The 27555-nt window shown below is 39.6% G+C and overlaps 1 protein-coding gene across 1 annotated transcript; it reads right to left on the bottom strand.

Moving 5' to 3' along the window:
* Positions 1 to 446: 446 nt before the first annotated feature.
* SERPINB10 (serpin family B member 10) lies at positions 447 to 24390 on the bottom strand. Its single transcript, XM_027576376.2, has 8 exons — positions 24271 to 24390; positions 20470 to 20646; positions 18320 to 18385; positions 17728 to 17865; positions 15705 to 15822; positions 6506 to 6648; positions 3348 to 3503; positions 447 to 1371 (listed from the first exon to the last, which is right to left on the bottom strand). The coding sequence occupies exons 2-8, from the start codon at positions 20635 to 20637 to the stop codon at positions 967 to 969; spliced, it is 1194 nt and encodes a 397-aa protein (XP_027432177.1). The 5' UTR covers positions 20638 to 20646; positions 24271 to 24390; the 3' UTR covers positions 447 to 966.
* Between the last annotated feature and the right edge of the window lie 3165 nt (positions 24391 to 27555).

The raw sequence follows: 27555 nt of genomic DNA, 5'->3' as shown, positions 1-27555 counted from the left end.
GCATTTTTTTTTTTTTATCCTACAATACTGAGCCAAGATTTAACACAGAAAACACATTTTCTTATACTCATTTATACACTGTTCATGTCAGATCTAGTCTTTCCTTTTATTAGAATATCAAAAAATAACCTAGAGTATATAATCAATCTCTGAAATTAGAATAACAGGGGCACTTGGGTCGCTCTGGCGATTAAGCATCTGCCTTTGGCTCAGGTCGTAATCTCAGGGTCTTGTGATGGAGCCCAGTGTCCAGAGCCTTGGAGCTCCCTGCTCAGTGGGGGGTATGCTTCTCCCTCTCCCTTTTCCCCTCCCCCCGCTCATGCTCCCTCGCTCATGCTCTCTCTCAAATAAATAAACAAAATCTTTGCAAAAAAGAAATTTGTTCTTCTGTTTGATAAGATTTGTAAAAGCAGGGGTGTTAGTATGACTACACTTTTACACAATAATTATTTTTAATAAAATGTTTATTTTTGAAAAGTTTTAGATTCAAAGAAAAGTTGCAAAGATCATCCAGGGAATTCTGGATACTCCTAACACCTTTTCCCCAGTGCTAACATCTAACATTATCTTTATACATTTGTTCAAACTAAGAATCCATACATCACCTTTGTAAAGATTTTTCTTCACTCAATGAGGCATGTAAAATAGAAGTGACAATGATAATACAGTGACCAAGTAGTTCAAACAATTGTAAGGCATTCAATTGAATAACATAATACTTCTGAAATGTAAATAAGTCACATTAAGACAAAATGTTAAGTAATAAAAATAAAATTTGCCATTCTCTCCAGCTAGGTAGGTATGATAAAGTCACTCGAATGCATTATTTCAAGGTTTATTTGCTAACATTTAAATGTGAAAAAGATACAAGCTGCAAACTGGTTTTTATTATAATTGTGTTTTTCCATCTTTTGGTGCACTTTTCACAGAAGAAGATGGTCTCGTTTGATGAGAGAGATACATGGTCTAGGGGGAGCAGAATCTCCCGTAAAAGAGAATGTTACCAGTTTTGTTGTGCCTGATGAAGAAGAGGAACGGGTGGTTTGCATTAAATTCAATGGAGGGGAGTAGAGTTCGAAGGCTCACCTCACTCCCAGTACCAGCTGCAGCCTCTGTACCTTGTTCATTTATTTCTACAAAAGACTTGTGGAAAACATTGGACAGAAATAAGTTTCTCTCCATAGACATTCCTGAGAAATCAGCTCTGCTCTGGTTAAAGGCATCGCTCATCCCCATATTGCTCAGGGTTGACTTGAGATCGTAAGTCTCTTCCAGCCTGAACTTGGGGAGCTGCACCTGCACCTGATATAATTCCATCATGTCTGCACTGGTCCACTCACTCAGCTTCTCGTAGGTGATGGCCTTTTCCAGCTGCAGGTGTGCAACAAGGAGGAAAGAGTCAGTAATTCCAGAGTGGAGTGAGAAATAGTGGTTGGGTGAGACCTCAAGATATTACATACATGAATTACCATCACTCCCATTACCCAGGGTAACAGAGCACACACATTTGGAAATTCTTTGTGTAATGAGATTCCTCACACTGTTGACCTACAGAATCTTTGTTTTGCAACTGAATAGTTGCCAGGATACAGGAGAATTAAACCTTGATTCAAACTGGCATGCTTCTATGCCAACGTGCAAAACATCACCTACACACGGAAATGAGTCAACATAAATATGCATTTAGGTGCTGTCTGCACAAAAGCATAAACTTTAGAATAAATTATGTGCCGGGGTCCAAAAAGTATCTGTTATATTAACATGGGACACAGCTCTTTGAAAACAAAATCTGAGATAAAATAAAATGTCTATATAATCACAATATGAAATTAGTAACTATAAGCTATGCCAAAAAAAAAAGCGAAGGAAAAGTAAAGAAAGGAAAATCTCCAAATCTTAAGAGTAATGCCTATCTTTTAGTATAGTTTTTGAGAATATTTTTCTCCTCTTTATATTTTAAATTTTTTAAATAATAAATATATGTGGATGTATACACCCATATGCATAAGTATATATGAGAAAAAATGTGCTTGTTTTTTTTAATAACACGTTTGTTTCAAGACGCATGCTTTTGCTACTTTGAGAGTTTTCTAGACCCAAGTATTGCTGTCAATGACATACTTGTAGATGGTGTACATTAGTAATCTGACAACATATTCAGCTCAGGACCCTGCACTTTTAGGAAGAAAGGCTTATCTTTTTTTTTTTAATTTTTTATTGTTATGTTAATCTCCATATATTACATCATTAGTTTTTGATGTAGTGTTCCATGATTCATTGTTTGTGCATAACACCCAGTGCTCCATGCAGAATGTGCCCTCTTTAATACCCATCACCAGGCTAACCCATCCCCCTACCCTCCTCCCCTCTAGAAACCTCAGTTTGTTTTTCAGAGTCCATCATCTCTCCTGGTTCGTCTCCCCCTCTGACTTACTCCCCTTCATTCTTCCTCTCCTGCTATCTTCTTCTTTTTCTTTTTTCTTAAAATATGTTGTGTTATTTGTTTCAGAAGTACAGATCTGTGATTCAACAGTCTTGCACAATTCACAGCGCTCACCGCTTATCTTATAAGGGTGTGACGCTAATAGTTTAGTGTCCACCATTTGTCTTACTTTTACCATTCTTTCCAGTTTCACAAATTTTATGATACCATTTGGAAATCTATTCTACATTCTAGCAGGGCTATGGAAACTTAGAAGTATAAAGAATCTGGAACACATGAAAAGTTATGCACAGTGCAAAGAAAGCCAGGCCACCCATTGCATGAGAAACTAATGTTCAATTTAAATATGCAAGTTGCTCAAAAACATGGTGTGACTGAAGTTATATCAGGATTCATAGAAATGTAGCTGATAAGCAAGTAATGAAGGTAGTACTGATACAGCCTTTTTCTCCTGAAGACTTCATTTAATTAAAATGGATTTTTTCTCACGTTTTGGAAGTCAGAGTCTTGTTTAAAAAAATGTATATCTCAAGCTAGATTAATGCAAATGATTAAAAAATTAACCTCCAATTAGGTAAGCCCTACGAGATGGAGAAGAAAGGCCTAGACTGAGGTCAGCTCCGTGACTGGCAAAGAATATACGTATCCATTGCTCCTGTGGCTGTTTGCTTAGCTACCCCATGCTAGAGCTTCTAGATTACTTAAACTTTCTGAGGAATAGTGATACCCAACTTACAGAGTTTTATAAAATTTAAATGATACTGTGAAGGTAAAGTCCCGAGGGCTCAAGGTATGTTGGTTGTCTTCCTCTATAGGAATCAAAGAACAAACAGGAGGACCATGTCTTATGTTTCTCCCCAGAGGAGTAAACACCAGAACCACCTTCTCAGCAAACAGACAGTACCTGATCCAGCCCATCGATATCTTCTGGCAGCAGTATGAGCAGGCTGAGGTCACGGCTCTCATAGTAGAGTTGAAGGCCCATGGCTTGTGGCTTTTCAATGTGAAAAACTTGGAGTTTTTCTTTCATGGACATCATTAGCACTGGTTTGCTTGTACTCTATGGGAAGGAAGTAGCAAAATCACTGAGGAAATGTTCCACCAAATCCTTAATTTTGTTTTACCGTAATCAGTTCCCAGTAGTCTGGGACACTGGCAAAATTGGTGATTCTCTGCAAAATGCTGAATGAAGTTATGCAGACCTTGCTTTCTGAAATAGGTGTTGTACTGGATAACATTATCAATAAGTGATGTGGAAGTTTCTTCTCATAATGCTATCGTGGCAACCTCTATAAATCATAGCAAGCTGGATCCCACTGAACACTTTAAAAAGTATCTAATCTTATGCAAACTATGCCAAGGTCAATGAATGATTCAGAAACTGAATAAGGTGTATTTCACATGAAAACATTTGAGAAAGTATTTTAGTATCATAAACACTGACATTTACTAAGAGAATAAAAAGACAATAGGCTAGGAGGAAATACTTCCAAAACACATATCTGATAAAGGACTGGTGTCAAAATATATAACGAACTTTTAAAAACTCAGTGATAATAAAAGAACCCAATTTTAAAAATGGGTAAAAGATATGATACCTCACCAAAGGAAGACATGCAGGATATGAAGAGATGCTCAATCATACGTCATTAGGGAATTGCAAATTAGAACAATGAGATAGCACTACAGACCTTTTGGCATGGCTGAAAGTCCAAAACACTGACAATATCAACTGCTGGCAAGGGTGTGGGGCAACAGGAACTGTTGTTCCCTGACGATGGGAATGCAAAGTGGAAGCCACTTCCGGAGACAGTTTGACAGGTTCTTACAAAGCTAAACGTAGTATTACCATATGATCCAGCAAGTGTGCTCCTGAGTATTTACCAGAATGAGTTAAAAACGTATGTCCACACAAAATCTTGCACATAGATATTTATAGCACCTTTGTTCATAATTGCCAAAAATTGGAAGCAGCCAAGATGTCCTTCAATAGGTGAATGGCTAAACAAACTGCCATATGTCCAGATAATGGACTATTATTCAACAGTAAAGTAAAATGACCTATCAAGCCAGGGAAAGACAGGGAGAAAGCTTATATCTATGGCCTATTGCTTAGTGGAAGAAGCCCATCTGAAAAGTCTATGTACTATACAGTTCCAACTACATGATGCTCCAGAAAAAGCAAAACTATAGAGACAGTAAAAAGATCAGTGGTTGCCAGGTATTTAGGAGGCGGGATGAATGGGTGGAGTACCGCACATTTTTTAGGGCAGTTAAACTATTCCACATGATACCTGAATGGCGGGTACATGACTATGCATTAGTCAAAGCCCGTAGAACTATACAAGACCAAAAGGGAACCCTAGTGAACTATAGACTTCAACTAATAAAAATGTATCAATATTGGCTCAGTAAGTGTAACAAAGGCACCACATTAATGCAAAATGTTAATAATAAGGGAAACTATGTGGGGGGCGGTATATGGGAACTCTACTTTCCTCTCGTTTTTGCTGCAAACCTAAAAATGCTCTTTAAAGAGTTTATTTATAGTGGAGCCAATGGTAATACAAAAACAAAGCCCCGCAATTCAGATGTTGTAGACATATGTTACTTATCCATTCTAGAGGGAGCTGTTAATCACAAAGTCCCGCCCATCTGCTAATGTAGTGGTCATATGACTAGGGCTGTTCATTCAGAATACTTCACGATGCAGTGATTTTTCAGGGATGAGCACACGAATGGCACAACACAGAGTCCTCCTTTGGGAGCATTCTGTTAGAGCTAGCGGCAAAGACTACCTACCAGGGTTGTGAACCTCGAAGGCTGACGAGGGGGCAACCATATTCCCTGGTCATATAGAGAAATTGTATCTTCAGTACTAGAGAATGAAAGCAACAACCAGAGGGAGTGGAAGTGGTGGGAGTGGGGGTAGAGAGAGACAGAGAAGTGAGATTATGTCGTGAGACTCCCTGAACATCTCAGTTCCTCTTAGTTACGTAACGAACGCTAATATAATTCCCCTTTTACTGGCCTCTTTTGGAATGCTATTTTATCACTTGCAACTGAAAATTCCTTGTGGATGTACTCAGCCAGGTAACTACCCAGCTCATGTCTGGTTAGCCTATTCGATTCTATGTTTGGCCCTTTCCTCATCTTTATCCCACTGATTGAGAACCGCCTATTGCACACATCCACATGATTACCGTGGCAGGTCCTTGGCAGCACTATTTATGTGAGAAGACCTACCCCAGGACTAAACAGCTTTAACAAATGTTGGCTAATCAATTCCTTTCCTAGGAATTTAAAATGAGATCTATTACACTGGTCTCTAAAACAGAGGCAGTGTTGTGAGTAGCCCTGTTCCGCCAGTGTGAACCGGGAAGAAGAGGAATTTAGAGTTCAGCCTGAGGGAGGAATGGTGGGAGAAACAGGGTTGAAAAGATAAAAGACTGAATCTTAACTACATTTGAATCCTTGTTTCCACTCAAGTTCCAAGACCCAGCCACATTCCAGCCCTTAGGTTCTAGGGGATCTGTCACCTTGTATTAGTCTCCCTTCTTGCTGTAGTGGGTTCCTATCACAAAAACAAGTGTGTTGTGTCCTAACACAAAGAGAAAACAATGGAAGAGATGAGATTTTAAATGTGTATTTCTTTTACTTATGAAAGGATAAGAATTTGGTAGAAGAGAGTACTGATCTAGGAGAACAAGAACAGAACTAATAGTGAAGAGTTGGGGGTTACAGTTCTGGTAGATTTCTAACTTAGTCATGGTTCCAGTCACTTTGACAGCTGGGAAATGAATATAATAACTACCTTATCTAGTCTACCATAGTCGTAGCGGGGACTAAGTGATAAAATATGTGAATAGTCTATTTTCAGAGAAGAAACAATGAAAGAGGAATTCCCAGGTGGGATGGACCTGGCTTTTCGCTCAGCCATCCCTGCCCTGGTAATAGCCAGACTTTCCAGGAACATATATTCAGAAAGAAAAGTGAATTTCAAATAGAACCTCCTTTACAATGCCGTGTAAAAACCCATGCTGATTATTAAAAGGTTTCTACCTTGTTTATTCTGAAAGGCTTTTCTGTGGTGTTTTGGACTAAAAACTGATGTTCCCAGATTCCTTTAAAGTAAAGGGCGTTGACCAGAACCATTCTCGTTGCAGAATCCACAGCATCATCAGGTAGGAGATTTGGGATTTTTCCTACAGAACAGAGGGACAGATTACAAATGGTAGAGTTACATCCTGGCAATATGCCCACTTATAAAAATGATAATTATGAAATACTGCTAAGTGATAATATCTTATATCTACCAATGATAGTTAGCATTAATAGAATATTACTAACAGGTCCTATTTAAATTTCATCTACTATTGCAATAAAGTCCTTCTTCTGGACCGGAAATCAATCCAAGATCTCAAAATCTCAAGCTGTATTCAAGTGTCAATTCATCTTAGTGCCTTTGAATCTGGGATAGTTCCTCATTCCTTCTTTGGCTTTCATGACTTTGACACTTTCAAAAAAGTTTGGTAACATGTCCCTCAATTCTCAGTTCAGATTTGTCTGATGTTTCCTCAATTGTATCCCCCCCAGAAAGGTGTGTCAGGCCCTCACTACCAGTCCCTGTGAATGTGCTCTTATTTGGAAATAGGGTCTCTGCAGATCTAATCAAGTTAAGATGAGGTCATCCTGGATTAGGGTAGCTCTAATCTAATAACTGATGTCCTTACAAGAGGAGGAAAATTTGAACATAGACACACAGAGAGGACAAGCCTATGTGAAAACACGGACATAGGACAGACGTAAAGAAGATTATGTGCCATCAGAGGCAGAGATTGAAGTGTCCATAAGCCAAGGAATGTCAAGGATTGCCAACAACATCAGAAACAAGGAGGGAGGCATGGAACAGTACCTTCCCTAGAGCATTTAGAGGAAGCGTGCCCTGCTCACACCTTGATTTTCAGACTTGAAGCCTCTGGAACTGTGGGAGAATACATTTCTATTGTTTGAAACCATCCACTTTGTGGTAATTTGTCATGGCAGCCCTAGGCCACCAATACAACCACAGAAGCAATGTGATGTGCCTCTCAATGAATCATACCAGGAAATAAATTATGTTCCTATTTCCCACTGTGGCTGATGTTAACTTTGATGATTTGATTCCCACAGGCTTCTCCCTGTAAAATTATGACTTTTCCCTTTGAAATTCATAAATATCATGTGGGGAACTACTTGGTGACCACATAAAGTTCCTGTTTCTCATCAAACTTTTGCCCACCAATTTTAGCATTCATTGATGATCTTGCCTGAAACAATGTTGACTGTAGTGTTTGCCAAATGGTGATTTTCAATTTCCACTATTCCTTCTACATTTATGAACTGGAATTCTACTATGAGGAAGAACTTTTCCATCTCTTCCTTTTATTTAGGTATTCAATAATTTATATCAGTATAGACTCATGGATATTTATTTACCCTATGGGTTATAGTTTATTACTATCATTATCTATTTTGCTGCTCAAATTGTCCCAAATTTGGTTATTGGAAACCTCCTCAAGTTGGCCCCTATGTCCTTTTCACATGTTCTCAAATATTTTGAGCACTTCTCTACTTTCTGGTACCAAAATGTATCCTAAGGTTTATCTGGTGCTTTCCATGTCCCAGCCCTAGAATTGGCATTTCTTCTTCTAGGAGCCCTGGTTATATTTTTTTCCTTTTTTTCTTTTTTTTGAAGAATGGCTTTTAGAAATCAAGATGTGGTTGTTAGCTATGCACATTATTACTGGGATGTCATTGCTCAGTAGAGAAAGCTAGAAAATACATGTATTATACACACATCTGTAAATATCTCCAATATCTATCTAATTCTCTGTCTGCTTATATATTAAAGATGAGGAAGTCATATTGGTATCTCCTATTCCAATCCAGCACCATGGGGTTCATGCTCACCTCTGCTTTTCCTTATTTTCAATTCCTTTCTCTGTCAGTGAAACACCTGGCCCTTGTTATTTCCAAAGTATTTACTTATTTGCTCAATCCTAGAATATACATAAAATAGTTTCAGAATGGCTAACCCATTCTCCTATGAAAAGCAAATATGTTCACTGGGGCACAAGATTTGTGTACAGTTTTCTTTTTAAAGCCTTAGAGTATATAATCAAAATATTGTTTTTCTAGAACAAATATTTGTTGAAAAGAATAACTCTGAAACAGGAATATAAACCAAGAAAAGATGCTAGAAAATACAGATGGATTAGAATGATAGGTGAAACCACAGCGTGTACACACACACACCAGAGGACTGTTGAGCAAGTCCAAGTGTTATCCAGGGAGTTGGAACCTCAAAGGCCATGAGCAATGGAGCTCGTTCAGAAATGGGGAGTGTCAATGGGATTGAGGGAATTACTCCATTTACAGCAATTATTCTTACCCTTGACTATCAGTTAGAATCACCTGAGGATTTAGAAATACTGATGCCTGAGCCTCACTCTGAGAGATATGAATTAATTCATCTGGGGTTGGATTTGGGAATCAGTAAACTTAGCTTCATGTGTAGCGAGGACTGAGAGCCACTGGTTTGGAATCATTTGGTCTAATGGTCTTTTACACCCCCCTGTGTGCCGGAGTCATTTGGTCTAATGGTCTTTTACACCCCCCTGTGTGCCAGCAGTGGGTAACAAATATGTCCACTTGCAGGTTATTGCTTTGAGCAAGGACACCCATGCCACAGTGGGGTCAGGACACTGTGGGGTAAAAGAAGAAGTGGTATATATACACAATGGAATATTATGCAGCCATCAAAAGGAATGAGATCTTGCCATTTGCAATGACGTGGATGGAACTGGAGGGTGTTATGCTGAGTGAAATAAGTCAATCAGAGAAAGACATGTATCACATGACCTCACTGATATGAGGAATTCTTAATCTCAGGAAAGAAACTGAGTGTTACTGGAGTGGTTGGGGGTGGGAGGGATGGGGTGGCTGGGTGATAGACATTGGGGAGGGTATGTGCTACGGTGAGCGCTGTGAATTGTGCAAGACTGTTGAATCACAGTTCTGTACTTCTGAAACAAATAATGCAACATATTTTAAGAAAAAAGAAAAAGAAGAAGATAACAGGAGAAGAAGAAAAGGGGAGTATGTCAGAGGGGAGACGAACCATGAGAGATGATGGACTCTGAAAAACAAACTGAGGGTTCTAGAGGAGAGGGGGGTAGGGGGATGGGTTAGCCTGGTGATGGGTATTGAGGAGGGCACGTTCTGCATGGAGCACTGGGTGTTATGAACAAACAATGAATCATGGAACACTGCACCAAAAACTAATGATGTAATATATGGTGATGAACATAACAATAAAAAAAAAAACACACATAATAAAACTTTTTAAAAATAATTAAGAACAACTACAATTAGGTCTATTTAACTTCTCCATTTCCCTTTATTGTTACAAACAAAAAGTAGGTTTGGAAAACAATAGTAGGTAAGTGAACTATAATAAAACAACAACTGAAAGAAATCCAGAGCCCTGGCTTTCCATTTCTAGGGGTTTGCTGGTAAACTGGCTCCAGGTAGGGGTGGGGGAGAAGGAGATTCCTGATTCGTAGCCTATTTCTGAGGTGTAAATATTCTCACCATATTGATTTCAAGCGACCAACATGGAAGTCTCTGAAAGGGGGGTTGGGAAGACAGGCACACGCGCAGCCAACCGGCTTCCATGAGCCTGACTGCACGAGGGCACAGCCTGTCTGCAGTAGTCCTCACCCGAGGCACATCAGAAGCACCTGTGCAGCTTTTTAAAAAGTTCTGGGGGCGAATCCTCAAAGGTGTCCTTTTCACAGAGGAAGCCACCTACATGCTATGCCAGGAGTAGAAGCTAACCTCATGGTATGAAAGCGAAAAGACTGGATTTTGAGGAATCTTAATAGATGAGCAATGAGGATTTCAGAAAGGATGAAAACAGAAGCAGTAAATTTGACCAAACTCAAACTCTGAGGCTTACTTAGCTAAAATTCTGTACAGAAATTGTGGAAGCCAAACTACCAGAGAAGAGTGCAAGCAGTAGTAGAATTTGTTTAATGGGAGAAGCAGAAGAAGCAATAAATAAAAAGCATGAACATGGGTAAAAGCTGAGAGTTCAAAGAAATTGGACAAGAAAGAAAGAGAAAAAAATAACAAAGGAAACAAAAGATGACATTGCTGCTTGAAAACTGCAAAGATCTATACTACAGGCAACATTCCAGGTAAGTCAGAATCATGTCTGAAGAATTAAATCCCTAAGTTAATATTTACTGTGTGGCCCTGAACAATGCAATTAACCTTTTAGGTCTTAGTTTCCAATCTGTAAAATTAAAATAATATCTCCTTCACAGTGTTGATGAGAACACAGTAATGAGATAATTTTGATAGATAAGAACACTGAGGATATGGTAAATTTCTATGGCAGAAGTTCCAGTGTGAAAGAAAAATACCCCCAAAAGAATCCTTAAAAAGGCAGAAAGTTAGTGAGGTGGGAACACAGGGGTAAGAAAGAAGCTCCTGGTTTTACTATCTGTCTTCTCGGGGAAGAGTATGCCAAGGCTATCATTTGTTTGAACATCCCAAGTTTGATCATTCTGATTTGATCCTGACATTTGTATTGACAAGAACAATACCATAATCTAGAAATTAAAGAAAATTTCTCCTCAAGATTAACCTGCTCTGCGGGAAGCCTGCTTCTCCCTCTCCCGCTCCCCCTGCTTGTGTTCCCTCTCTCGCTGTCTCTCTGTCAAATAAATAAATAAAATCTTTAAAAAATAAAAAAATAAATAAAAAGTTCTGGGGGCAGCACTTCTAGAGATTCCAGCAGATCTGATGTATGACTTGGACGTGTCTATTCAAAACAACCCTCCCTCACCTACAAAACAGACATTTTGGTTTTAACAATTAAATTTGGATTTGATTTTAAATGCTGACGTCAGAACTTTCTAAATCATTTTAGTATTCGTTTTTGTATCTTATTAAAGACAGTATGTTAAACTTAATTTACAATTTCTTTGATGATTCACCATGGGGAGGCTATCTACATCATTTTTTTAATCTTTATTTTTGCACAGAAGTTTTATTCTTTAAAAGCTCTATGTCATTTTTAATCAAGTATTCTATCATTTGATAGAGTTGTATATGCAAATAGAGAACATATCAAGGATTGAGTTTTGCACAGACTTATCTCAAGTTGGTTGAGATCCAGATGATTTAAGTTGTGTCGCATTATTCTCTGGGTTCATATGCTTTCAGAGAAACCAGCCTCTTGAACCCACAGCTGTGGGGGGGGGGGTTGTTTCTTTTTTTTTTTTTATTTAATTGACAGAGAGAGAGACAGTGAGAGAGGGAACACAAGCAGGGGGAGTGGGAGAGGGAGAAGCAGGCTCCCCGCTGAGCAGGGAGCCAGATGCGGATGCGGGGCTCAATCCTAGGACGCTGGGATCATGACCTGAGCTGAAGACAGTCGCTTAACCGACTGAGCCACCCAGGCGCCCCCCACAGCTGTGTTAAGATATGTAAAATATAATTATTTTATAAAGGATGTACAAAATGTAGTCAAATACAACTTCAAATTAACAGAGCCAAATTTGACCATGATTTTGCTATACTCTTTAGAGCTAAAGTGCCACCTACTGGCTAGTTCATTGCACAAACCCTTGATAGTTTGAGGTCATGGGAAGGACAGTCTTCCAAGATATTCAGAGTAAGTCCTGCTGAGCACAGAGTTATTAATGTGACACTAGAGTGCCCAGTGTGCCAAGCACATGATAGATTTTGAGATTACAAACATGTAGACAACAACCACTTTTAAGTAGCTTACAGACTATAAGAAGACAAACCAGAAAAAAATTTGGAACATGTAACTGACACTATCATTGAGACTATGACTCTGAGTGCTGTGTGGCCAAGTAGTCCACATGGCTACTTGAAAGAAGGTCTATTTGAAACCTTAAGGAAAGAAGCTTCTTTTAGGTGGTTCAGATGGAACGTAGTCATGCTGAAGAGTTTCTAGCAACTTCCCTTAAGGATGTGCAGAACTCTGCCTTGACAAAGTCAAAGTTCCTAAATAGCTGATTCATTCCTTACCTTATTTGGTGTTGAATAGCCCTCAAATAGCCAATATTTGTGTTCAGTACGTAAAGAGAAAATACAGAAATGACAGCTTTCTTCCTCTTTAGAAGATTCCACTTCTAAGAAATAGAGCCAGCCTTGTCAGCTGGAGCAATGAAGTCATGGGATGCAGGAAATAGGGGCTTAATAAAAGATTCTGACCGTGCCCTGGGTTAGTTTATTTTGGAGGAACTCTCATTTCACGAGTAGTGTGACAATGGAAGATTTTTCCTAGTGTGTCTATCCTTTATCTTGACCCTGTAGTAACTACAATCTGAAGTCTACTCTTTCCTCCCTCTCTGTAGGGCTCCCCCTTCTCTTCCAGAAAACACAACAGACACTGGGTTAGGAATCTGAGACCTCAGATTTAGTTCAGCCCCAGACTATTCTTACATCCACGTCTGCCATGTTGAATCTGTGTTGCATATTACAACACACTTTTGCCTTTGCAATCCCATTTGGTCCTCCTGCCAACTGAAACCGTACAAGTGCTCAGTAAATGCGAGCTAATCTATGATTCTAAAAACAGGCTTGCTTTTGAATGAATCCAGATCAGGTGTCAGTTAAGTAAAATGGTCACTCTTGCCTCACCATGGCTTCTGAGTCACTAGTTCAGTGAAAAAGGAACTGAGAATTCAGGGCTGCCAACTTCCTCAGGGCACTTCAGTAAACGTTAATGTTCTGAACAAGGACAATTAGCGGGCCTGCTGTGTGTTAGTGATTCAAAGCTGAAACTCACATCAGGCAGCATCATTGCCCTTGGGCCCTTGAGTCTAGCAGGGGAGGCTTCAGCAGTTAACTTCAATAACAGTGCGGTGCATGTCAAAGTGAACTTTCACACTGAGTGCTGTGTGAGCAAAGAGAGAGGCAGAAACAAACTATTGGGACTTCATCAAGATAAAAAGCTTCTGTACTGCAAAGGAAACAATCAACAGAACTAAAAGGCAGCCTATGGAATGGGAGAAGATATTTGCAAATGACATATCTGATAAAGGGTTAGTATCCAAAATAAATAAAAAACTTACAAAACTCAACATCCCCAAATGAATAATCCACTTAAGAAATGGGCAGAAGCCATGAATAGACGTTTTTCCAAAGAAGACATCCACATGGCCAACAGACACATGAGAAGATGCTCAACATCACTGATCATCAGGGAAATGCAAATCAAAACTACAATGAGATATGACCTCACAACAGTCAGAGTGGCTAAAATCAACAACACAAGAAGCAACAGGTGCTGGCGAGGATGCGGAGAAAGGGGAACGCTCTTGCACTGTTGGTGGGAATGCAAACTGGTGAAGCCACTCTGGAAAACAGTATGGACGTTCCTCGAAAAGTTAAAAATAGATGTACCCTACCACCCAGCAATTGTACTACTAGATATTTACCCAAAGGTACAAAAATACGAATTCAAAGGGATACATGTACCCCAATGTTTATAGCAGCATTATCAACAATAGCAAAGTTATGGAAACAGCCTAAGTGTCCATTGACTAATAAAGGGATAAAAAAGATGTGGTATATATATATATATATATATATATATATATATATATATATATACACAATAGAATATACTCCGTCATAAAAATGAATGAAATCTTGCCATTTGCAATGATGTGGATGGAATTAGAGGGTATTATGTTAAGTGAAATAAGTCAGTCAGAGAAAGACAAATAGCATATGATTTCACTCATGTGGAATTTAAGAACAAAACAAATGATCATAGGGGAAAAAAGAGAGAGGCAAACCAAGAAACAGACTCTTTACTACAGAGAACACACTGAGGGTCACCAGAGGGGAGGTGGGCAGGGGCATGGGCTAAACAAGTGATGAGGATTGAGGGGACTTGCGATGAGCCCCGGGTTGAATCACTAAATTTTAACCTGAAACTAATATTACGCTATATGTTAATTGGAATTTAAATTAAAAATTAAAAAATTTCAATTTAAAAATTAAAAAAAAAATAGAACATTCAACTTTTAGGTGAGTGTGTGGCTACCTAACTACAAACTGCATCTTATAGATCGTTGTTACAGCAAGTCTGGGTGACCAACTATCCTGGTTTGCCTGGGACCGAGAGGCCTTCAGGTGGAAAATCCAGGCAAGTCCCAAGTAAATCACAACAGGTGTGTCCCTGGCGCCTAAAGTGCACCATGTAGCTGAGTTTGGGATATGGGTGCAACTGATGTGTGAAACTTTCAGGTCATCTCTTTAAATGCAAAGAGGCTTTCTTTTCCCCATTCCCTGGTGACTTTAAAATGACACATGCAAGACTCATCTTAGACTTAAATACGAAAGCCATGTTTTGAGGGTGGCAGAGCTGGCCCACCAGTCTGGGTCTCTGGATTGCCTCAGCAAACAGAACGCTTATCTGCCTTTTGACTATTATGTGAAAAAAATAAACTTCTACCTTAGCATTAAGCCACTGTATTCCAGGTCTCTCTGCTACGGCAGCTTAGCCCCCTACTCTCATACCTGACCTGATTTTGAAAATTACTTAAGATTATATAACACAGTTAATGCCACAATTTTGTTATTAATTACTAGCTGTTTTTCTTTAGAAATCACAAATGTAGCAGTTTTTCAACTTTCCCTTTTGCACTTTCCTGCTTTTTTGCCCCTGGGCTCCTCTTTGGAATTATTGGGATGTAAGAATTTTCTTGTCCACTTAGTAAAGTGGGTGTCTTGACTTATATGTTTTAGATAAGACTTACTGGGAAAGCTGTGGATCTGAAAATCATCAGCATGAATAGAAAGAAATGTTCTGGGGGCGACTGGGTGGCTCAGTTGGTTAAGCGACTGCCTCTGGCTCAGGTCATGATCCCAGAATCCTGGGATCGAGTCCCGCATCAGGCTCCCAGCTCAGCGGGGAGCCTTTTTCTCCCTCTGGCCTTCTACCCTCTCATGCTGTTTCTCTCTCTCTCTCTCTCTCAAATAAATAAATAAATAAATAAATAAATAAAATCTTTAAAAAAAAAAGAAAGAAAGAAATGTTCTGAATATTTAGAAGGTGTCCATAGTTCTAGTTAAGAAATACACATACTTACATACAACGCAAATTCAAAAAAGTACAGCAATGCTTGGAGAAGACACTCTGCCGAGAACCTTGGTGAAAGCTTACCCTCAGTCTGACTTTCAACCCAAGAGTTGATCTCCTTCCGGATTTGTCCAGAAGCTTCCACAAAGTTAACAGACTGTGGTTCTGCACCGAAGTGTGTTTTCATGTCTTCTAAATATTTCTGGAAGATATAGGTAAAATCGCCTTTTGTAGGGTGTCCAAAACTGAGAAATCAAGTCTATCGATGGACAGTTGCAAACCCCCACCCCGTTGCCCCCTTCTGTCTTTTCCATACTCCCATTTTGATCGAAAATGAAACACTCCCCTCTTTAAAGTTAACTGGGCACAGAATAGCCGTGCAGAAGTCCAAGTGTGGAGGAAGGCCTGCCTCCCACAGTTCTGGGGCTCCCACACCCTCCCTTGTTTTTTTTTAAGTAGGCTCTACACCCAGCATGGAGCCCACCGTGGGGCTTGAACTCACGACCCCGAGACCAAGACTCAGACGCTGAATGGACTAAGCCACCCAAACAGCCCTACTCTCTCCTATGTTTATTCATGCCTGTGAAATGGGGCCAGAATGAAAAGGGAGAGAACTCTAGGAGTCCCAGGACTGCCTCTAGTGACTAAGATATGTTGGCAATTGCACTTGGCTTTCTCCAGCAGAGCTGGAACCAAAGTGAAGCCTCTGGGTCCGGGAGCCACCTGCTGTGGACTCTAAGTAGCCAAGAACCTGTGGAAGGCCCCTGAGGAGAGCTATACGCTGCCCTGAAAACTGATTGCTAAGCATGGGTGTCTGAGGGAAGAAAGCTGGCCTCATTCCAGCCCCTTGAGGTCCCTCCTGGTGGCAGTCATCAGAAGTGGGCTTGTGAGGGCACCTGCCATCCTCAGGACAGCTGTCGTACTCCTTTGGTTTATTACTTGCTGGAGGAATTGTGTACAGTAAAACATGGTGAGTTAATTCAGCCTCCAGGCAGTGATTTGAAGACTAGGAAGTCTAAGCTCTGTAGAAATTATAACCCAGTGAGAAAGGAAGGCTTAAAGATTCATCAGGCACCATTCCCTGGGTTGACTCATGGGTTCTGATCAACCTCTCTGAGCACATCCAGGGCTTGTCAGGGCTTGTGGACATGTTAAAAGATGTCTCATTTTGTATCTCTGTGTCCTTCTCATCTCTAAGCGCCCGCCCCACTCAAATACCTCCGACTTCCGGACCAAACCTGAATGCACGAGACTACCAGTGACTGAAATGTCTTTAAGGCCTCATTTGGATGCTTTTCTGCCTTTAGTCATAGCCAAGCCCAAGTCCTGAACTCCCCAAATTCATTGGCTATGGGCAGGGACAGCACTGCTTGATATCATAAGATAGCATTATCTTTTCTATTGCTGTCCCTCTCTACCCCATCCAATTTCCTTGCTCTTTGCCCACTGAGCACTTGGGTCCTCCTGCTCTCTTATGACATGAGATGTGATGGACTAACAGGAAAGTCGATGCTTGGCTTGGTTCAGGGTGCACCACTCTGAGGAGCCCTTGAATCTGAACTGAGGACGAGAGCATGGTCTGCATTGTGGGGTCTCAACCATCCGAGAAAGGGAGAAGGCGGTATTATCCCATGTTAAGAGTCTTTTCTAAAGTCTCTAAAGTCGTGCTGTGAGATGACTCATCTGATCCCCAAGTCAGCTTTGCTCTTGAGTACAAGTCTCCAGCCGCACTCCCAGGAGCAGCTCTGCCCCCTGCTCCTGCACGTTGACCCTACTGAGTTACTCTGCATCTTCTGCTCCATTCCCCGCGAAACAAATGCTAACCCAGAGACTATGCAAACCACATTTCTGTACCTGTTTACCAGCTGAGGTGGACCCCTTTATTCTGAGCATAAAGATCTGATCACTAGGTCTGGCTTGAGACTCATTATTGGTTTCCTTTACTAGATACCTACTGGTGGTCTAAATGATTGTTTACCAGAAATGCTGACCCCATACATGAACATTGCCCCCGGGATCTCTAGAGAAATGTACAGAGTTTACTGATTGGTCTCACATGCCTCTTTCTTTCCTTCCCATCAGCTTAACACGACACGTTTGCACTTACAGTGTAAAATGGGTAGGTTTTCTCTCCATATATCCTGTTGGCTGTTTTAAGTATGTAAGCCTTGCTGGGATTGCTGATTTCTGAGATAAGTGTCTGGAAGTGAGAGTGTATTTCTTCAACCTTGCCCAAACCGAATTCCTTTGAAAGAAAAGGGATTAGTCAAACAGTCAAATAAAAACACTGAACAAGAACTAGCTATATATGAACAACCTCTATCTCAATGAATTTGGTGTACTGCGAACAAAAGCTGAAATCAATTGCATGGTAGACAAAAAATGTTTTCTTTAATGTTAGCAGCGCAAGAATTTACAAGTTGTTAGGGCATTGTTTTCTTCACAGTTTGTAAAGGCAAGAGCAAGTTTGAAGGTGGGGCAGTTTTGAAGGGGAAGGAAAAGATGGAGAGAGATAAAGGGAAAGAATACGACCCTTCCAAAAGGCATACACGTTTTTGTATTTTGAAAAATTTTCTATAGTTTGATGATATTTGTTCTCAGAGACGTTCCCTATCAAAGTTTGCTTAAATCAGCCACTAAAATACATATGCTGCAAGCGTTTTCTCCTTATCAAATGTGTATTCAAAGTTAAGACATACCGTCTTTCTTTTCTTCTCACTTTCAGGAGAAGATTTGATGTCCTGGTCTCTGCTAAACTGAAGCACCTGTCATTTCAATAAAAAGGCAATATGTGAACATACTTTGCGAAGACGTAACCACTTGAAATACTCATCAGCAAATACAAGTCAGTTGTTCACTTCACTACGGAGCATATGATTAATTACCAGAGGGGCTGTGATTTCACTTAAATGATGTGTTAACTGGATGGATGGAGTAAGTTGACAGCAACCTTTAAATAAATTTTTAAGCTCCTATTTAATTAGCTGGTCTCTTTATTCTTATACTCTTTATAGGGCATTTGAGATGATGTTGGGAAGATCCTTAGAGGTAAAAATCTCTTGTATTCCATGTTTTATTATTTTTTTTAATCTACGGTTTTTTGAAAACTAGGTGTTAATTGAGAGCATCATTTAGACGATTTAAGCATAGGCCACTATTGCTCCAATTATCTATAAAATTCAGGGATTTTAGTTGTTTATTCTAGGTAAGTGTTTCAGGTCTCATTGTCTACCCCACTTGACCGTTATAGACATTCTTTGTGTTCACCCCAGCACTTCATTTGGAAGTTAACAAGAAGGATGTGGACATGCCTGCTTCCCCTGAATTGTACAACAGTAGAAAATGAGGTGATAATTCCATCTCCCAGCCTGGACCCAGCTCACAATGAGGAATAAAGTCTGGTTTACCAAAGCTTGTGCTGACTGACACCCAGTGACAGACAGGGGTACATGAGCAACTCAGTCTCCATTGCATAGCGTTGCTATTGATATGCAAATAGCATTTAAATAAAGCAAGGGCAAGGAACACAATGGACCCAAGTTGGAATCCATCTAAGATTGTCTATCACATTAACAGTTAAGCCTTTTAATAATTAACCAATTATTAACTAGGGGTGAACCAGGATTTTGTTGTTGTTTGAAACTATACAATATCTTGTGAACTAAAAGACTAAGGGTGACATCCTAGGCCCAAGCTGACAGAAGATAAATTCTGCCTATTTCATTCAGAATTACTGGCTGTGCTGTTTTCTGTATTTTGCCCAAAGGGCACCACCTTGAGTGGAAGTTCTATCACTTGGCCTTTTGATTATTGCATGATTTAGGGCTGGATTTACTCTTTTCTATGTCTATTTTAAAGCAGACACACATATATTTATATGTGTGCACACATGCACACATTTACACATGGCTTTTTAAACTATAATTTTGCCATGTATGGCTCTACTTTCGCATGCACGTGTGCGTGTGCACACATGCATGCACAATGCTTTGAAGATGCTTACAGCAAATCAGTAACTGCTTATACAATACTATTGTTTTGTTATTTTAATGCTCTCAATGGGTTCTTTACATTCATCCAGACAACCACAGATTGAACACAGAAACAACCAAAGCACAAAGAACAGGATTCACTTGATTTTTCTATTTGTGTCTTCAAGAAAATCCTTCTGAGATTGGAAAGACGATGACTAATTCTATTATTTAAAGTACGAGCCATTCAAAAACGATATGCTATCACTCATATATGGAATTTAAGAAGCAAAACAAATGAACAAAGAAAAACGAGGCAAGGGAAAGAGTGGACTCTTGACTAGAGAGAACGAAGAGAGGGTAGCCAGAAGGGAGGTGGGTGGGGGTATGGGGGAAATAGATGAAGGGGATTAAGAGCTCACTTATCACGGTGAGCTCTGAGTAAATCACAGAAGTGTTGAATCATTGTGTTGTACACCTGAAACCAATATAACACTGTATGTTAACTTCACTGGAATTAAAATTTAAAAATAAAATTAAGTATGAGCCATTACTTCTTGAAATGTATTAATAATCAAAATAATTTTTTTTTTTTTTTTGGTGCTGAACCAAACTCAATAACCTTATCTTCTCTCCATTTGATCTTGCTAGGGAACATGGGCTCTTAGGTGGTTTTTTTAAGCAGCGATTTTTCCAGTTGATTCTCTTTCCCAAACAACTTTTTACGGCCTAAAAAAAATGTTTAAGTGTATTTTTTGTTTTGAAGGATATGGCTATAAAATGTAAGTTATGCAGACTTCAGGAAGCAAATGATACTAACAGTTAAGGAGAGCACTCTGTTTAAAGGCCACAGAAGACACTTGACCTCTCCCGCTCACCTGGGCCATCTGGGAGGCCGTGGTACCTCCGGTGCCCAAATATACCATAGCCAATGAGGTCGAGATGCCCCAGGGAGAAAAGAAAATATTTTTGCCCTCAGCCGATTCAGCCAACTTTTTGCTGAAGTCCAGGGCAAATTGGTTGATTGATTTGGCTAGAGAGTCCATTGGGAAAACCTAAGAAAAATAAAGCAGAGATGGAAAACTTGTTAATAATCCTTTCCACTTATTTTACTTTTGGCTACACAACTATCTTTTTTAATCACCCCTTCTTGAAATGACCAAAATTTATATTATCTAATCCGATTTTATAGCATATATGTAATGTATATATTTCCATTCATCCTTATATGTGTACCTATTCATAACAGCCAAATAGACTGTTGGAAAATTCCACACATTATTAGTTTACATATTAGAAAACTGAAGTCCAGAGAGTTTAAGGAAATTGCTCAAATTTTAGTGATAAGGCACAGCAGAGAACAATTGGGTGCTAGTCAGTTGGCAGCCCCTTGTTGAGAAAATCACAATAAACATGGCAGTGGAACCACGTCTCGTCAAGGTCAGCCCTGTGCTTCTCAATGCACTGCTCACTTTATACAGTAGATGAGAAACCACTAGACATTTTTTCAAGAAACGTTGGGCTTTTTCTCACTCACCTATCACCCATATTTTTGTACTTTTTAACCGTATTTATTCATTCATGCCTTTAGTTATGATATTCTTTGTTCCTGGAATGCTTTGATCCTCATTTACTCTATTGAAATCCAATTCTGTGCAAGTTTCTGCTTTTCTTTAGAAGCTTTTCCTGATCTCTTATGTGCAGAGGAGTCAGTCCCACAATATCATTTTTGCCCCCCATTTACATTTATCCCACTGCTAGTTTTGCCTTCACATGCTTATATCTTTCCAACTCCAGGGTAAGTTCCTTGAAAGTAAAATTTTCTGTACCTCCAACAAAACCTTGCTCAGGACTTTACACAAAATGGATGCTTATAAATACTTGTTTATTATTTTTTTACAATGTTCATTGTTTGGGCTCCAGCTGCCATTTTTTATTTATTTAAACTTAAAACCATACACAGTTTAGTGGGAAATGCTCATAGAGAAGTAGGGAAGTCAAGGCTCTTTGCCCTTATTCTCACTTACTTGGGACCCTCTGAAACTGGTCTTCTTGAACAAAAAAACTCGGTTTTACTCATTTAAAAAAATTATATTCAACCTCTAAATTTCACCTCTATTTACCCAACATTTTCAGTCTTTTAAGAAATAACTACTTCAATAGAAGAAAGAAATAACTACTATCAAAGAAATCAAAGAAATAACTACTATCAAAGAAATTACTTCAATCTGATGTCATTTTATCACCAAATAATCTCTCAGACTGGTTAAATGATTAAAAAATAAATCAACTTCCTAGACCTAGAATTTCCCATTAGTGCCAATGTTGTATAGAACTTCATCTTATACTGATATCACCTGGCCCTCAGAACTTTAGAAAGGTCAGGAGTTCTCTCCAGTCAAATAGTTGAATCAAGGGAGAGGCATGTGTAGGCCAAGTTTTGGTTTCTTTCTTTTTTTTTTTTTTAAGATTTTATTTATTTATTCATGAGAGACAGAGACACAGAGAGAGAGAGGCAGAGGCAGAGGGAGAAGCAGGCTCCCCGCTGAGCAGGGAGCCTGATGCCAGACTCCATCCCAGGACCCCGGGATCATGACCTGAGCCGAAGGCAGACGCTTAACCATCGGAGCCAACCAGGCGCCCCCAAGTTTTGGTTTCATTATGAATTGGATTAACAGTGATCCTGTTGAAATCCCTCCTAACCATAGGCTTGCACTTAGTCAAAGGACTTCCCCCTTTAAGTCCTGCTTCAGTTGTAGTTACTGCCTATTGCTGAAGCTGATGATAATCCTAGGCTAATATTACTTAACTAAAGAAAAAACAACTCTAGTTTTGTCATAAGTCTACATCCTCACAAAATGTTCGAAACTTGCTAGTATGTACTTTTTCTTGATAGATCCAGTGCCATCTTGGAAATAACCTCCTTAATCTCTTTACAGCTATATTCATTCGAATGATGCTTTGTTTACTGCCTATATATTAAACTTTATCCCTTTAGAATTCATGAATTACATTCATATGGAAAATGCCTGCCTCCTCAAAACCATACTAACCATGAAGGGAGGAGAAAGTAATATCTTAGGGCCTGAGATTTTTATCTTTCTACCTATGGTTTATGGTTATTCTAGAGTTTAATTACTTATAACAAATTCCTGAAAACAATAATTTTATCTAATGAAAGAGCAATTACTTGTGGAAAGTTAATATCCAGTTATCTTCAGCTTCATTGTCTTGTTAATAGCATCATTAATATATAAGGTATTGCCCAGAACATAAAAGAACAATTCCTGCCATTTTTTTTTTTACAAAAAATTTATAGAAGTGCTAACCCATTGGTAAAATTTAACCCAAGAGTGAAAAGTGCTTTCTGAAGGATGTAGAATTTTAGGATGATGTTTTACAGGAAATAATTTATCCATACAAGAGTTAGACAATGCTTTTTTTCAGAGAAGATTATAAATGTCTAGATCAGAAACCTACTATGCCATTTTCAGAATAAATTGTTCTTTGCAGTTTTCAGGAGTTACAGATGTGTCAGTTTATATATATATATGTAAAATATGTAAATATATATATATATGTAAAATATGTAAAATTTCAATCTCTCAAGACCTTAGGGGAAAAACTGGAGAATTATGAAAGTAATAAAAGGGTACTGTAATTCATCAAAATGTCACATCATAGACACACATAGTCCCAAAGAAGCTTGGAGTCCCCTCTAGTCCAATTGCCTTGTTTTATCTCCTAGGAAACTAAGGCCCAGAGAGTTTAAATGTGCTGCCCAATGTGCACAGCTAGCTAAGAGCGAAGTTATCACTGCAATCCCATTCTCTGGACTCTGAATACAATCGCCTTTGTCATTGCATCTCATTGTCTTCAAGATTTTAATGGTAAAATGGAGGGATTGGGTGAGGAAAGAAGGTGAACAGAAGGAGGAAGAAAGGAGGGAGGATGGTATGGAGGAGGAGGAAGTGGAAAGGAAGCTCACCCCATGTTCCATAAAAGGATACCCAAGACTCCATGACTATCAGACTAATGATAGTGCCTACTTCTTGGAGCTGCATCTCCCAGAGGATGACATCTCCCCTCAGCACTTCTATACTTACCCAAAGCCATTTTCTGAGGGAAGCAATAGTTTGGGGTGTTTTACAATGAGCACACAGTGGAAGGCTGGGGCTTAGGCTACTCGATGGAAGAGCCCATGGAGTGGTGGCCATGTTGGGTGGGGAGAGCGAAAGAGAGCCAAACCATTAATTCCACACATTAATGATGGGGATCAAATTCATATTACCAAGCCCGCTCTTCTGAAGGGTTAGAAGGGGGCGGCCTCAATTATTCAGAGAATATTCTATTTCTCTTTGCCTATGTTGACAGATACAGAGGCAGCCAATCTAGAGATGTGGCTGGAGGAGATGCCATTCACAGCTTCACAATTCCCGGTAAAACCATTTCTCTAGCTCCCTTTAAATGAATGCTCTCTCTTCCCCTTTGCCCTCTTTCCCATACGAACTTTGAACCAGCTTGGGGTTAAATCTGTCTGACTTGTATAGAATTCTTGGGGAGATGAAGCTTTACCTATTATTTCTGTCTTTGGGAGCTCTTGATCGTTTGCTACTTAGCTAGACACTTCAATAAAGAAGGAAAGCATAAATAAACATTTAAAAAAATGTTTACGATACCTTATTTTCTTCTGCTGGAGCAGAACTGGCAACTGGTTCCTTTAATAAGAGATTGTGGCTGAGTTAAGTAACTGTTAACTGTAGGAATCATCTTTAAAAATTCTACCACCTCCCTTTTCTCGGCCCCACCCTCTGATTCACTTTTTCTCTTGGCCAGGAGCTCAAATCAAAAGACAGAGATCAACAATGAAGGTTTTGCCTGAATGACTTAATCACCTACACTTTCCATGTCCGTTTACAAGTAGAAACCTGAGCTCTGACAAATTCTAACAACTCACACTTTCCTTGCTTACTCTTCTGTAGTCTGCCAATCGGAAGCAATTCTAGTAGTTTTCCCCCATAGTATTTCTTAAAAAAAAAAAAAAATTGAAAGTTCTAAATTAGTGGAATAATAATGGGCAGTAAAATAGAAAATATTATGGGTGAAATATTTGCTGTTAAATTGTTAAAGCCGCTCTTAAGGTGCCGTGTGCTAGAGGCACCCAACAAATGTCGGTGCTCTTCTCCCTTGATGGGTTGGTGTGGAACCCAGGAAACCACTCCATCCATTCTCCCACCCCAGGAACAAGGGGTCTGGACCAATGGTTTAGACACAGTTGCTGAGTCAGATGCCAGTTCATCATTTTTCAATTTCCTTTTATTTCTTCCTATGAATGTTCCCTCACTCCTCCAGACTTCTTCAACAGGAAAAACCATAGTTACTGTTTTATTTTCTACAGCTGAATGCCTGTGCGTGGTGCGGTGGTAAGGGGGCTGGGAGGAGAGGGATGGAACTGAGAACGTTCCAGAGGGACTGAGGGAGAGAAGGAGCCTCTCTACTGCTAACAGATTTGGAATGTTCTTCATGCACTTTGCATTGTTCTCTTCATGGGGCACACTTGTCTTCTGGTAAACTGGCTCAGAGTTTAACATTTGAAGGTTAGTGTGGAACCCAGAGCAGAGTGTTTCTCTGGACTTCACTAGGGAATGTGACTTGTGCAAGAAATTCTATTGCTCCTGCCTGACGTGTGCTGAGCAGATAGTAGTATCTATTGATGCCTCCAGACTGTTATTAGCTGAAAGTATCACATGGAAGTTGTAGATAGAGGGACCGTTCATCTTGACTGGCAGTAGTTCACCAGAGAGTGACTTGGGCTACATCAGTGCCCAGCACGGAGACGCCCCAGTTATTTATGTTGCATTAAATGCATCAATGCAGAAACTGCCAAACCGGCCAAGAAATGTTTTCCTCTTCTCTAAAGTCACAAACTAAGTTTTACCCATTGATTTCCCCCGAACCTTCTCCAGATTCCTTTCCCACTTACCTCTTGATTAAAATTCTTATAGATATACTACCCATGTTGATAAAATCATGGTTGTGCCTTGTTTTGATGCCGGTTTGGGGGTGGGCAGGGAAAGAAAAAGAGGTATTAGTATCTTAAGTTAACAACATAATTTTATCAACACAGTTTTGTTTGTTGTCATCATTTATGGCCTGCCCTATGTGTATGTGGCAATATGTACAGACATTACTAACAGAGCCATAGGGATAGGAACTATATGAATGGGGAACAGGGGTGGGAGGGATAGTTTTTGCTCTGGCCTTTTTTATGATATTGATGTTTAGACCACGTGAATTTATTAGGTATTCCAAAAATTTCCAAGACAGAGAGAACTCTAGATGCATCAATAATATTCTCATAGGAATTCAGAAGAAGAGTATAAATTGAGTGGGAAGAGACAATGAGTGGATAATGGTTGCCCTATTCCTATGGGTTGCTATAAGAGAATACCAGAGACTGGGTGGTTTAAACCACAAACATTTTTTCTTTTCACAGTTCTAGGGGCTGGAAATCTGAGATCAGGGTGCCAGGCTGGTTGGGTTTTGGGTAAGGGCTCTCTTCGTGGTTCACAGTAGTCTGCCTACTCTCTGTGTCCTCATATGGTGGAGAGAGGAAGCTCTGATTCCTTATCTCCTCCTCAGGGCACCAATTACATCATGAAGATACCACCCTCATGACTTAATCTAACCCTAACCACTGTCCAAAGGTCCCATCTCCAAATACCATCACATTAGAAATGAGGGCTTTCCATAGCACATACCCAGTCACCCCATCCCTCCCACCCCCCACCACTCCAGCAACCCTTAGTTTGTTTCCTGAGATTAAGAATTCCTCGTATCAGTGAGGTCATATGATACATGTCTTTCTCTGATTGACTTCTTCTGCTCAGCATAACACCCTCCAGTTCCAACCATGTTGTTGCAAATGGCAAGATCTCATTCCTTTTGATGGCTGCATAATATTCCATTGTGTATATGTATATATCTCACATCTTTTTTATCCATTAATCTGTCGATGGACATCTTGGCTCTTTCCACAGTTTGGCTATTGTGGACATTGCTGCTATAAATATTGGGGTGCACGTACCCCTTCAGATCCCTACATTTGTATCTTTGGGGTAAATACCCAGAAGTGCTATGGTGAGTGCTGTGAATTGTGCAAGACTGTTGAATCACAGATCTGTACCTCTGAAACAAATAATACAGTATATGTTAAAAAAAAAAAAAGAAGAAGATAGCAGGAGGGGAAGAATGAAGGGGGAGAAATCGGAAGGGGAGATGAACCATGAGAGACAATGGACTCTGAAAAACTGAGGGTTCTAGAGGGGAGGGGGCTGGGAGGATGGGTTAGCCTGGTGATGGGTATTAAAGAGGGCACGTTCTGCGTGGAGCACTGGGTGTAATACACGAACAATGCATCATGGAACACTACATCAAAAACTAATGATGTAATGTATGGTGATTAACATAACATAATAAAAAATAACTAAATAAATAAATAAAATGCTAAAAAAAAAAAGAAATGAGGGCTTTCACATACATATGGGGCAGAGGGACACAAACATTCAGTCCACAGCAATGGCTCAGTTTCCCAGAACTGAAGGAAGATACAAGTTTCCAGACGGAAAAAATCTGCTGATGAGCAAGACAAATTTTTCAGAACAATTCTAAAAAATAGCCTTAATGCAAGGAAATATCAAAAACATCATTAGGAACACAAAGAAAATTATGAAAACTACAAGGAGAAAGAATTATCTTGACATCAACTTTCCCACCAGCAATTTTTGGTGCTAGAAGACCATAAAATCATACCACTAAAGTCTTGAAGAGTGCTTTGAACCTCGAATTCCATGCCCATCCTCTAACTCAATAATGAGAGTGAGAAATATGGATATCTAAAGACTCAATGATTCCCAAAGCTGCGACTTATCGAATTGCTAAATCATTGAAGCTCATAGAAAAAT

This window comes from Zalophus californianus, chromosome 14, assembly GCF_009762305.2.
Source record: "Zalophus californianus isolate mZalCal1 chromosome 14, mZalCal1.pri.v2, whole genome shotgun sequence".
NCBI classification, from domain to species: domain Eukaryota; kingdom Metazoa; phylum Chordata; class Mammalia; order Carnivora; family Otariidae; genus Zalophus; species Zalophus californianus.
Note: the sequence above shows the minus strand (reverse complement) of the source record. Positions and strands in the feature narration are given on the sequence as shown.

What these genes read in the sequence shown, in the direction of transcription:
- SERPINB10 (XM_027576376.2), bottom strand. Translation starts at nt 20,637, where the DNA reads ATGGACTCTCTAGCCAAATCAATCAACCAATTTGCCCTGGACTTCAGC. An exon ending in GTGAGAAGAAAAGAAAGACG is followed by an intron (nt 17,866 to 18,319) that starts GTATGTCTTAAC and finishes TTTCTTTCAAAG; the next exon opens with GAATTCGGTTTGGGCAAGGT. An exon ending in AGCCTTTCAGAATAAACAAG is followed by an intron (nt 3,504 to 6,505) that starts GTAGAAACCTTT and finishes TCCTTCCCATAG; the next exon opens with AGTACAAGCAAACCAGTGCT.